This window comes from Pseudorasbora parva, chromosome 25 (genome assembly GCF_024679245.1).
Source record: "Pseudorasbora parva isolate DD20220531a chromosome 25, ASM2467924v1, whole genome shotgun sequence".
Classification (NCBI taxonomy): domain Eukaryota; kingdom Metazoa; phylum Chordata; class Actinopteri; order Cypriniformes; family Gobionidae; genus Pseudorasbora; species Pseudorasbora parva.
The window spans coordinates 6,238,278-6,252,079 of NC_090196.1; the positions used below are offsets into that span (position 1 = coordinate 6,238,278).

General features: G+C 40.4%; 1 protein-coding gene across 2 annotated transcripts in view; it reads left to right on the forward strand.

Moving 5' to 3' along the window:
• The window catches only part of lrrk2 (leucine-rich repeat kinase 2), a 62,875-nt gene that overhangs the window by 5,251 nt on the left and 43,822 nt on the right, over positions 1–13,802 (forward strand). For both annotated transcript variants that reach the window (XM_067436166.1, XM_067436165.1), the window contains exons 5-11: positions 1,997–2,134; positions 4,242–4,376; positions 4,467–4,598; positions 5,372–5,491; positions 11,396–11,550; positions 11,651–11,724; positions 12,062–12,168. In XM_067436166.1, coding sequence (XP_067292267.1) covers positions 1,997–2,134; positions 4,242–4,376; positions 4,467–4,598; positions 5,372–5,491; positions 11,396–11,550; positions 11,651–11,724; positions 12,062–12,168 — 861 coding nt within the window. The remainder of the gene's footprint in view (positions 1–1,996; positions 2,135–4,241; positions 4,377–4,466; positions 4,599–5,371; positions 5,492–11,395; positions 11,551–11,650; positions 11,725–12,061; positions 12,169–13,802) is intronic.

Consider the following 13,802-nt stretch of genomic DNA (forward strand, 5'->3'; position numbering starts at 1 on the left):
CGAGTCGCCTGTCAATCGCCTCTTATCTGCGCTACCCTCGGTTTTATTCTGCAGAAGCGCTTTACTCTTAGCAGTGTGAACATGTCACAGCAGTGCCGAGCGAATGCACGGAGTAACATCAGAACATCCTTTTAAACACACTTAAATGTATCTAATATGATAAACAGAGCTGCTTTACCTTATAATCATGACCGGAAACGTGGAAGTGCGGGCGCCCGGCGACTGTGTCCCGTCCCGTCATAATAAAAGTCCCGGTGTTCACAAGCCGTGTGTTTGTGTAACAATCGCTCCAGCGGCCGTGCTCAGCTCCACAACACTCGGTCCTGCTCTGCTTTACACTACAGTAACGTTAATAACCGCATCCATGAACATGATTTCTGCCCGAGTCCTATTTTCCACCGGCTGTGATGTGAAGACCACATGTCCCAAGATGCTGCGCTCACACTTGGCGTCATCAAACTACGCCTTTGTTTAGAATAGCATTCCTCTAGTGGACGGAAAGTTGCATAGTGCACCTTTAAAGCTTTTTAACAGCTATTAAAGTTGAGCCAAAAACCTAGGAGTAGTTCACAAAAGTAGGTTATGAAATAATCTCCAGTATTTTACAAACGGTTCGATTGACTGCGGCATTTCTAGAGGCAAAAGATGCTCCGAATGATGAGTTCTACCACAGGTATGAATGTCGTGGGCATGTACGAAAAATCGTGTGATATACAATCCTACACGCGTGTGAAAAATGTGCAAGTGGACGATTTCTTTTGAATTTCTCACAGGGCTCTAGGGCCGCGAGTCAAACAGGCCTAGTGAGTTTCGTTCTGTTCCGGTCGTCCTCCTTTTACCTTGTTTGACAACCGCTCGATATTCACTGGCCAAAGGCAGCTGTGTTTTTGTGAGGTACACGAATGTCCTCATAGACAATCGAGGCACCTTGGACAAAGACACCGCATGTTCGTTTTCAAGTTTGACTGACTGTTGCGTAGCTATAGCCATTTTCATGTTGTTGTTTTTTTTTAGCACAACCAAGTGGCCAGTCGCTCCTTCCTTTTTCACACGATTACAGACTGAGCCAAAACATAGGCGTACCAAGTTTGGTGACATTATCTCATACCGTTCAAGAAGGACAGTCATTTTAGCAAAAGTGTCTACGGCCACTTTAAACGTTTTGTTTAAAGGTTCAGACCAGGGGGGGGACGGGAGGGACAGACCAGGGGGGGGACGGGAGGGACAGACCAGGGGGGGGACGGGAGGGACAGACCAGGGGGGCACGGGAGGGACAGACCAGGGGGGCACGGGAGGGACAGGGGAAACAGACAAGGAAGGAACAGACAAGGGAGGGGTAAACAAGGGAGGGACAAGGAAAACCAAAAGTTCAGGAGGCCATGGTGGCCCTCAAAGTTTGAATGGCCAGGGTGGTCCGCCGAGTTCGGCAGGCCCACCGAGTTCAAGTGGCCGGGGCGGCGCGGGCAGAATACCTGGCACTTACAAACACAAGGAGCTTATAAGGGGAAGAAATCAAGCGGGAACAGGTGGGAGAAATCAACACTAATCAGATAGTGTTGGGGGTCAGATAGTATCAACACTAACAAGGGGGAGGGATCAGACAATGACAGGAGCACATGCTAGACATGACAAAACCCACGTGCACACAAGACAGGACAGGCATGTGACATAATCGCTGTAGCGCCACCATCAGGCCGATTGGGGCGAGCCTTGGTGACATTGTAGACGGGGTGGGTACTACAATCCTTCGACGTTTCCAGTCTCTATGACTTACAGTTGGTCTGCGCGATCACTTTTACGGGAAAATGCTGAGCCTTGGAAATTCTAACAATTACAATCAGTGCTACAGGCTTGAACCCCTAATGATGATTAGATTAGCATGTTTCATTTCACTTGAGGTACACCACCATTTTGTGCGTTTTCTCACTCCCCTCCGGAAATTAAACTAATGTTTGGGTAAACAATGGTTCTGATGGATGTGTTGTTTGTGGGTCAGGTGAAATTGTGATGCAGGTTCTGGATGAGGAGGAAGTGGATGTGTTTTTCTTGATTCTGGAAGCCATGAGGTTCTTCGGTGACAGAGAAGAGGTTCAACTACAGGGATGTGCTGCTTTACAGCTGCTGCTGCAGACAGGTAACCGTGATTCATCACAAATTCCTTTGAGTACACACAATATATTAAAGGAACACTCCACTGTTTTTAGAAATAGGGCTTATTCAACATCTTTCCTATATTTAGATATGTGGGCAAATGCATTTTTGTCTCAGTGCATGCATTGTTTAGTTTGGCAGGGTCGCCGCTAGCTTAGCTTAGCTTAATGAATGGAATCCTATGTTGCCAGATAGCATGTATTAATAGCGATGCCGATTTCCTATGCAGATATTGACTGTGGACTATATTATGGGGAAGCACAGGCGAAGCACTGCTACTTGGGCTCAGAGATATCACACAACACATTGCGATTGCCCAACAGCCGGAGGACTATCTCTAGCAGTGCTTCGCCTGTGCTTCCCCATAATAATCTGCCAAGGAAATCGCCCAGTCTTAATCTGCATCGCTATTTGTACTCGTTGTGAATACGCAGACCAGAAGAAGTAATTAGGTGGGTGTGTTTTATTTTTTTTGGATCACTTTTACTCGGGACATTTTACACTGAGACAAAAATGCATTTGTCCACATATCTAAATATAGGAACGATGTTGAATAAGCCCTATTTCTAAAAACGGTGGAGAGTTCCTTTAATATAGCACCCAATGATTTCCGCTTCCGCAAGAGTCCAGTCATAGGATGAGTAGGGCAAATTAATGCTAAATAGGGCATTATTTAAGGGGAGAGCAATTTGTAGTGGTGTTAAATGGAATAAATCAAAATTAAGGCTGTACACTTAAATAAAATTGTGATATGAACTAGTGTCTTCAAATATTAACTCTTTCCCCACCAGCATTTAAAAAAAACGTTGCCAGTCACTGCCTGGGTTTTTAACTATTTTCACAAAGATTTAATAGCCCAGAATATTTTGTTTTATGAATATCTGAGCATTCAGTATATCGAAAGAAAGAGCTGACCCTCTTCTTTTAAACAGAAACATTGTAACTCTTGAATATGGGTAAGTTTCTTAACAAAGCAACATTTTGAACAAAAAGCTGAGAAAATCAGGTTTTTGTGAAAGACTGACTCCAGATCAGATTTAGTGATGATCAAACACAGATGGAGCAGATCGAGTCCATCAACACCCCTAAAGCTTCACAGTCCTGTAGCTCATCAGTACTCATTCAGAAGATGCGTAATAGCGCCCTCTAGCGTCGAAAGTGCAAACACGGAAATATGGAAAATTCTGTGTTTGGCAAGGAAAAAGTTAAAGCTCAAAATACTTTTAAAAAAAAAAGAAAAAATTTAAAATGCAGTTTTCATGTTCTGTGTGTCTCTGAATGAGTGGCACAATTTACACTGATCACCGAAGTGAGTAATACTGATTAGTGGGTGGAATCTATTAGGAAGCAAGTTAACATTTTGTCCTCAAAGTTGATGTGTTAGAAGCAGGAGAAATGGGCAAGCGTAAGGATTTTAGCGAGTTTGACAAGGGCCAAATTGTGACGGCTAGACGACTGGGTCAGAGCATCTCCAAAACTGCAGCTCTTGTGGGCTGTTCCCGGTCTGCAGTGGTCAGTCTCTATCAAAAGTGCTCCAAGGAAGGAACAGTGGAGAACCGGCCACAGGGTCATGGGCGGCCAAGGCTCATTGATGCACGTGGGGAGCGAAGGCTGGCAGAATAGAAAGGTCAGAATACACAGAGCATCTCTGTTTGTTGTGTATGGGGCGACATAGCTGCAAACCAGTTAGGGTGCCCTTGCTGATCCCTGACCCCGCTGAAAGCACCAACAGTGGCACGTGACCATTTCACCATTTCATTTGATAAAACCATCATAGGATACACACAGAAATTCAAACGTCTTCACAAAAACCTAAATAAATGTTTGGTTTATCTTGAAGAAATTGGAACAGAAATGTATTATTTTTGGACAACTGAATGTACTTCTCAAAGCATGTTTTAATCCAGACTGTAAACCTTTGTTGTGCTTCACTTTGTTTGCCAATAATGAAAGGAATCATTCACATTTAATTTGATCACATTTTAAAAGATTATATTGTTAAAGTTTTGTGCAGGTTTTGATAATACATTTGAATGAAATAATACAGCACAGAATGATTGCACTGTTAAAGTAACCTGCTGGGTTGTCAGTTTCTGAGGATCATCTGGTGGAGTTTATTGAGAAGAAGGACCATGAGGTGGTTTTGAACGCGCTGGTCCGGTTCATGGACAGTGAGCCTGTGGTGCTGCAGGTGCTGAGGGTCCTCGTGCCACTGGCTGCTCCGGGTAGAACACACTCACTCAATGCTTTCATGATCAATGTCTTGGATTTTCAATCTTAACAATATTAAATAAGCTTCTCTTTCTTGGATCTAGCCAGCAACGTTGAGATTCTGATGTCCAAAACCGTTAAATGCTACAGTCTAATCTGTCGGGCTATGGAGATGTGGCTCGACTCCGAGTCGATACAGGAGGCTGGTTGCTGTTTGTTACAGAAATTTACGTCAGGTGAGCCCAGGTCAAGGGTCATGCTCAAACAAGGCTGTTCTTACAACATTTAATGGTCAGTTCACCCAAAAATGAAAATTATGTAATTAATTCCTCACCCTCATGTCGTTGGACACCCGTAACACCTTCGTTCATCTTCAGAACACAAATGAAGATATTTTGGTTGAAAGCTGAGAAAGGCTTCAGAAAGGCCTCCATTGGCGTTCAGGACATTCCCACTCACCAGACCCATAAAGGCACTAAAGACGTCGATACAAATAGTTTTTGTGTGCAAAAAAATCGAAATAATGACTTTATCCGCCAAGATACTGTCTTCCATGTAGGTCTCTGCCGTGAACTCAGGCGATAGCGGCACTCCTCCTCTTCCGGGTCATGAAGGGCGAATCTGCATCTTATTCTCGCGCATGCGTCGAGTTCACGTCAATAACTTGGCGGATAAAGTCATTATTTTGGTAAAACGCTTGTTAAAACGATTGTACAGCCACTGTAGTGAGATGGACTTTGTAACGAAGTCTTTAGTGCCTTTATGGGTCTGGTGAGTGGGAATGTCCTGAATGCCAATGGAGGCCCTTCTGAAGCTTTTCTCAGCTTTCAACAAAAATATCTTCATTTGTGTTCTGAAGATGAACGAAGGTGGTACGGGTGTCCAACGACATGAGGGTGAGGAATTAATGAAATCATTTTCATTTTTGGGTGAACTAACCCTTTAAAAAGTACTGTTTGGTTTTGATGCTTTTTTGAGTTGCGTTGGCTTGTTTTTGACTTTTCTCCAGAGAGTTACTACAATATATTGGTGCTGAATGGAGTCCATAAAGTAGCAGTGAAAGCGTGTGTGTCTTATCCTGAGAATGCCACAGTGCAGATCGCAGCACTTTCCTGTCTGAGCGCGCTCGGTGAGTCAATGTGATTAACATTATCATGATAGTAGAGTATAAAAGGAGAACCCGGCCCTCCACTGGATCCCTTAGAGCCCACACGTTTAATTATGATTTATATTTGTCAGACTGTTTGTTCATATATTTTTGTGATTTTGGACATGATTAACCCTTGACTGGGCATTTTTAGTGACCAGTTCTCATTAACCCAAAAAGGTATTTTGCTGATGTTGGAAATGTTTTACCTGGGAAAATTGGAGGGTATAGAATAGGGATGCCCCAATAACACTTTTTCCGGAACAAGTCTATAACCGATAATTGTATTTTCATTGCATTTTTAATTTTTACAATAATTGGGCAGAGAAACAAAAAGAATATGAATCACATTAGTTGGCTTAGGAAAATAGACATTTCCTTCACTTACAACCCCAATTCAGAAAAAGTTGGGACAGTTTGGAAAATGCAAATAAAAAAAGAAAGTAGTGATTTCTTAATTTACTTTGACTTGTATTTCATTGCAGACAATATGAACACAAAATATTTCATGTTTTGTCTGGTCAACTTCATGTCATTTGTAAATATGCATCCTTTCCTGTCCTTCAGACCTGCAACACATTTCAAAAAAAGTTGGGACAGGAGCAATTTAGGGCTAGTAATGAGGTAAAAGGGTTAAATAATGATGTGATTTGAAACAGGTGATGTCAACAGGTGATTGAAATTATGATTTGGTACAAAAGCAGCATCCAAGAAAGATCTAATTCTTTAGGAGCAAAGATGGTCCGAGGATCGCCAGTTTGCCAACAAATACGTGAAAAAATTATTGAAATGTTTAAAAACAATGTTCCTCAAAGAAAGATAGGAAGAGATTTGGATATTTCACATTCAACAGTGCATAACATAATTACAAGATTCAAGGAATCTGGAGGAATTTCAGTGCGTAAAGGACAAGGCCGCGAGCCTAAGCTGAACAACCGTGATCTCCGATCCCTCAGGCGGCACTGCATCAAGAATCGTCATTCATCTATAAGCGATATCACCACATGGGCTCAGGACTACTTTGGCAAACCTTTGTCAAGTACCACAATACGTAGTTACATCCACAAATGCCATTTAAAACTGTACTTTGCCAAAAGGAAGCCTTATGTTAACAGTGTCCAGAAGCGCCGTCGACTTCTCTGGGCTTGGAGGCATCTGGGATGGACCATCACACAGTGGAAATATGTACTGTGGTCAGATGAATCAGTATTTCAGGTATTTTTTGGGAGGAATGGACGCCGTGTGCTCCAGACCAAAGAAGAAAAGGATCATCCAGACTGTTACCAGCAACAAGTCCAAAAGCCAGGGTCTGTCATGGTATGGGGTTGTGTCAGTGCCCTTGGCAAAGGTAACTTGCACTTCTGTGAAGGCACCATTAATGCTGAAAAGTACATAGAGATTTTGGAGCATAATATGCTGCCTTCAAGAAGATATCTTTTCCAGGGACGTCCATGCATATTTCAACAAGACAATGCAAAACCACATTCTGCACACATTACAAAGTCCTGGCTGCGGAGGAAGAGGGTACGGGTACTTGACTGGCCTGGCTGCAGTCCCGACCTGTCTCCAATAGAGAATGTGTGGAGCATTTTGAAGCGCAAAATGCGACAACGAAGACCCCGTACTGTTGCCCACCTTAAGACTTGTTTGCAGGAAGAATGGGACAAAATTACACCTGAAACACTTCATCACTTAGTGTCTTCAGTCCCTAAACGTCTTTTAAGTGTTGTGAAAAGGAATGGCAACATTACAAAGTGGTAAATGCTTTACTGTCCCAACTTTTTTTGAAATGTGTTGCAGGTCTGAATGACAGGAAAGGATGCATATTTACAAATGACATGAAGTTGACCAGACAAAACATGAAATATTTTGTGTTCATATTGTCTGCAATGAAATACAAGTCAAAGTAATTTTAGAAATCACTTCTTTTTTATTGTATTTGCACATTCCATACTGTCCCAACTTTTTCTGATTTGGGGTTGTATTTTCATGCCTAATAAAGGCTGTTAAAGTACATTGCAGGAGCAACTGTTACTTTCACTGTTCATATTTTTATCTTTAATTTAATAATACAGTGAAGATTTAGAGCTGCTCTAGCGGGGCTCAACCAGTCAAGAGCAATGAGTGATTTTAACAAAAAATGATATATTGGTATATTCAGGGATTTTCTCGATAACCATAATTAGATGATATTTTGCTGAGGGTGCTGGTACCTTGACAGGTTCAAGACTCCCGTGATCAGCTGACTCCTAAAGTTTTTGGTATTCTTCATATTCTGTGTGGTGGTCAGTTCACAGCAGTGGCAGAAATCATCTTTTCCAAAAGATTTAAATAAATTTAACCCCCCCAGCAGTGGGTTTATTAGGCTGCTGTCACTTTAAGAGCTGCACGGATCCAACATACTGTTAAACACACATTTTAACTATTTACGTTCACTTAAGACATAACTGACTACAGGGCCGTACCCAGGATTTTCTAAATACCGACGTCCAAATTTGAATTTTGGAGGGTTTAAAAAAAAAAAAAAAAAAAACATTTCCCTCCTTTACATATGCATTTTAAGACATAAAAAAAATCAAAGAATCAGCTAACTGTAGCTTTAAAACCATGTCAGTGTGCAAAAAAAATTGACTCCAAATTAGAAAATCAGAAAATCTGTTTTGTTGTTAAATTGACCCAAAGACGACATATGTGTGACTACGTCTTTGAAAACCTAGCTAAAGTACATTTTTGTGGTTTACATTATGTAGAGAACATTATTTGAACATATAACCTTGATATATTTAATGTTGAATGAGTAAGAACATGTCAAAGATAGAAATCAATGTGAAAATATAACCAATGAGTGAATGCTCCTAATCTCAATATTAGATTATGAGACTTTATCCTGGCTTTCACAGACCAGAATCACATTATGTGTAGCAATTAGGAATATATTGTAGGCTAATGCTTTTTCTATTCTGAGCACAGGGGGCTACCTGCTCTTTCTGTCTCATCGCCATCATCTTCTCTCTTTCTTTTTTCCCCAGTCTCCTTCTCTTGCCCTGAATCTTTTCTCTTTTCAAAGCTGAGCTTTGTTTAAAGCAGTCTTTTCATTTTCGCCTGTATCGGTAAAAACAAAGTTGTAAATGTAAATTTACTGAAGGCTTCCAAGAAAACCAGGTCAAGGAAACGTTATTAGTTTGCATCCCTGATTATTAAGCGCTCTTGTGGTGTTGTGATGTCAAACATCATTTGTTGTTCGAAGCGCCGGTTAGTGGTTGTGGCATTTGTCCCGCCTCTCCTCCACTGTGATTGGACATTGATGTTCACCCAACGTTGAACTGTGGACGCTCAACGTGTAAAAATGGACAAAACCTGCCAGCTGTTGGCGCTATCGAAAAGTGCGGCGCATCCATTGGAAACAATTGAAAACATACGCCGGGCGAGGCGAGAACACCTGTTTGGACACGCCGGCCTAATAGGCTATTATTTTGCAACTTCTATTATGTACACCTCGGAGAATTACCGAGGTCCGGACCTCGGGGACCTCAATGGTGGGTACGGCCCTGACTGACTATATTTCACAAGGATACTTGCCTATATGGTATTTTTATGCCTTAGTACAGTCAAAAATAAAGCATCTTTAAGGATTGGAATAATTGGTTTAAAAACAGATATGATATACACTTCTTTGGAATAATTAAGATGTCTCTTATACTCACCAAGGCTGCATTTATTTGATCAAACATAAAGTAAAAACAGTAACGTCGTTAAAATTATTATTACAATTTAAAATAACAGTGTTCTGTGATACATTTTTGATAAATTTATCACATTAAATTGATCAAAAGTGTCAGTAAAGACACACACACACACACACACACACACACACACACACACACACACACACACACACACACACACACACACACACACATATATATATATATATCTTCTGAACTTTCTATTTATCATAGAATCCTGAAAAATGTCCTCAAATATATTAAGCTGTTTTCAGCATTGATGATAATAATAAGAACCCATATTAATAATTGAACACCAATATATTTATGTATTATAATATTTTTAATTTAGTTAAATCGTGTCCACAATTTATTAATAAGTCATGATTCAAGACCACACTGATCAGGCATAACATTATGACCTAATATTGTGTTGGTCCCCCTTTTTGCTGCTAAAGCAGCCCTGACCCATTGAGGCATGGACTCCACTAGACCCCTGAAAGTGTGTGCTGTGGTATCTGACACCAAGATGTTCGCAGCAGATCCTGTAAAATGTGAGCTGGGGCCTCCGTGGATCGGACTTGTTTGTTCAGCACATCCCACAGATGCTCGATTGGATTGAGATCTGGGGAATTTGGAGGACAAGTCAAACTCGTTGTGCTCCTCAAACCATTACTGAACCATTTCTGCTTTGTGTCAGGAGCATTATCTGCTGGAAGAGCCGCAGCCACCAGAGAATAACGTTTTCATGAAAGGCTGACCATGGTCTCAGCAATGCTTAGGTAGGTGGTGTGTGTCAAAGTAACATCCACATGGATGGAGGACCCAAGGTTTCCCAGCAGAACATTGCCCAAAGCATCACACTGCCTCCGCCGGCTCGCCTTCTTCCCAAGGTGCATCCTGGGGGCCATGTGTTCCCCAGATAAGCGACGCACACACACCCGACCATCCACGTGATGTAAAAAACAAAAACCTGATTCATCAGACCAAGCCACCTTCTTCTATTGCACCGTGGTCCAGTTATGATGCTCACGTGCCAATGTTGGCGCTTTCGGCGGGGTCAGGGGTCCGCATGGGCACCCTGACTGGTCTTCGGCTATGCCGCCCCATACACAACAAACTGAGATGCTCTGTGTATTCTGACACCTTTCTATCAGAACCAGCATTAACTTCTGGAGCAGTTTGAGCTCCAGTAGCTCGTCTGTTTGATCGGACCACACGGGCCAGCCTTCGCTCCCCACGTGCATCAATGAGCCTTGGCCGCCCATGACCCTGTGGCCGGTTCTCCACTGTTCCTTCCTTGGAGCACTTTTGATAGATACTGACCACTGCAGACCGGGAACAGCCCACAAGAGCTGCAGTTTTGGAGATGCTCTGACCCAGTCATCTAGCCCAGGGGTTTTCAAACTTTATGATGCCAGGGACCCCCAAATAGGATGAACCTTTATGAGGGACCCCCTTTCTAAAATCCTTTTATGTTAGAAAAAATATTATTAGATAAATAGTTAGTGACATTATAAATACAACATATATTGTCCCAACTTAAACTGGCTATATTTATTGTTGGCTGTATAAACCCAAAGAAGAACAATTTTCAATTAAAAATTATTTGTGTAAGCAACTTTCACAATAAATGTATGTAAGCAGCTCACTTAAGAATACTGCCTTACAACCCCAGTAAGCAAAACAAAGGAGACTAGTGAGAAAAACTCGCTAAAGATAAGACGCAAACATATACAATTCTAGAAAGTGCAGCAAGAAAGGAGAGAAATATTTAGAAATAAAAGAGTTACAGTAGACTTTATACATTTTGGCTTTGTCTTTTAATTCTCTGAAATTTTCTGGGGACCCCTTAGAACCTTCTGGAGGACCCCTGGGGGTCCCCGGACCCCAGTTTGAAAACCCCTGGTCTAGCCGTCACAATTTGGCCCTTGTCAAACTCGCTCAAATCCTTGCGCTTGCCCATTTCTCCTGCTTCTAACACATCACGTGCTGTGATAAAGAGATAATCAGAGTTACTCACTTCACCTGTCAGTGGTCATAATTTTATGCCTGATTGTTGTATAATAATAATAATTTTTATATATATATATATATATATATTTATTTTTTGCATGATGTTTGATGTTCATAGCTCCTTCCTAATTTTTTTTTTTCTCAGTGGAGTGTATCGTACAGAATGAAGGGTTGGACAGCGAGTGGAAGGAGGACGAGGTTCTGGGAAAGAAAGAAGGCGGCCAATCGGAGGAGATGCTGGTGTGGAGAGAGGCCTGTTATACGGCTTTAGAGAGACATGCTGAAGACGCCACAGTACAGGTGACACGCTTCAGCCTGCAATGCGGAAAAGATCTTATCATCTCAATATTTTGGTTTTACTAAAGTGGATGTGTAACCTTCTGTCTCGTTGTCCAATCAGGAGGCTGCATGCTGGGCCTTAAACAGCTTCCTGCTCCATTGCAACACGTCCAGCCATGTGGAGCTGGAAGGAAGGTTAGCATCCATTCGTATTCTGTGCAATGTTACATACGTGTTTTACAAACAATATGATTATTATATAGATCATTTTTTTGCTCAAGGTACTTTTTAATTGCTTTAATCCTGCATTTTTGACACAATAATAACAAAAGAAACATGCATTATTTTTATTGTTATGATATGTCTGTATGTATAAGGGGTTACGATTGGCTAACCTCTGCATATGAAGGTAGTTAGCACGGTTATCATCAGGGCTGGTCAAGCTGCTGAAAACTGAGTGGGTACTGATATGTAAATGTGGGCGGGCATATATTAATGAGCTCAGGATGTGATGTGTTTCTCTGTCACACAGGCCTCCTCTTCACACACTCATCATGGCCGCCATGCTTTTGCATTCCTCCAGTGTGGGGGTTTTCCAAGCGGCTTCCTGCACACTACGCACACTAACACAGCACCACTGTGAGTATGCAGCACGCGACGATAGTTCTGAATTATGCTGCATTTTTATTACATAAACATATTATATGCTGTTTATAATCCAGCAACTGCTATTCACTTATCATCCCTATGAAAGATTACAATCAGTAGCAAATTATAGTACAGTCTGTCTAAAATAGTTTGCTAAAGGTTTTAGCAAGAAAGGGCTATATGAGGACATTACCCATGTCCCCACTTTTCAAAAGGCTTATAAATCACACAGGGTGAGTTTTTTTTAGAAAGTAAAAATGCAGAATGTTTCCTATGATGGGAAGGTTTAGGGGCTCTGTGTGTGTGTGTGTGTGTGTGGGCTGGTAATCCCTACATTATGGGGACAAAATGTCCCCAGAAAGATGGCAATATCCGAAATCCTTGTCCTTGTGGGGACATTTTTTGGTCCCCAGGAGGAAAATATCTTATAAATCACACAGAAGGAGTTTTTTTTTGATAAAGTAAAAATGCAGAATGTTTCCTGTGATGAGCAGGTTTAGGGGCAGGGGCACCTATAGAAAATATGGTTTGTACAGTATAAAATCCATTACGCCTATGGAAAGTCCCCATAAAACATGGAAACACTGTGTGTGTGTGTGTGTGTGTGTGTGTGTGTGTGTGTGTGTGTGTGCTTTTAGATTAGTACTGCCCACAGTCTTATGAGAAATAATTTACAGCCATTCTCTAATTGTTATAATGCTATAACTTTTTGAAGTGAATGTTTTAACACTGGTTTACTGTCATAAATTATAAAATTCAGTTTGAATTTTGAAGTTTGAATCCAATTTGTCATTTTTTGATTATGCTCCCCTACTTGTCCATATCATTTCCTATGTACATACTTTCTGTACATAGAACTAATATATAAATACGGATTTGGCCAATGTTGCACAACAAAATTTAAAATGGACTATTTTTACAGATCCTTTGTGAAAAAGAAGTGCACTTAACTGTATTAAATGCTTAAATGTATATATTAAAAAAAAAAAAAAAGCTGTACTTGCAGGTTATAATTTGAACACACACTGTAAAAAATTATTTAGAAAAAAAGTAACCTGGTTGCCTTAAAATTTTGAGTTCATTGAAAATAAAATTTTAAATTAATGCAATGAACATTTTTTGAGATTCGACAACCTTTATTAAAATATTATTAAAAGATATTGTAAGCATATTGGGTAATTGCATGTGTTTTATTTATAATGACGCAGTGAAACATGCCAAATAGTGCTATTTTCATGATTTATCACATTTTTATGTGGTTCAGATACAATACTATTTTGAGTTTCTATTTATTAAACAAATTTCCTCAGAATTTTTAATTTCAAATAACTCAATTTTAACATCCAGGTTACTTCCTTTTTAAGTTAAATCAACAAAAACCAACAAATTTGTTTTACAGTGTACCTATTATTGTACAATTTGTAATAAGATTGCATTTAAAAGTTGAATAAACTTTTGTGATGCTTTAAAGAATTGCACATATTTTTTTAAATTGCAACTGTAGTGTGTTATTTGATATTAAATTTAAAGTTGATACATTTTAAATGTGCTAAATTGCAACTTCATCTTCAGACGTGTAATTATAAATATATTAAAAATATCATAATAAATCATAAAAAAAAATT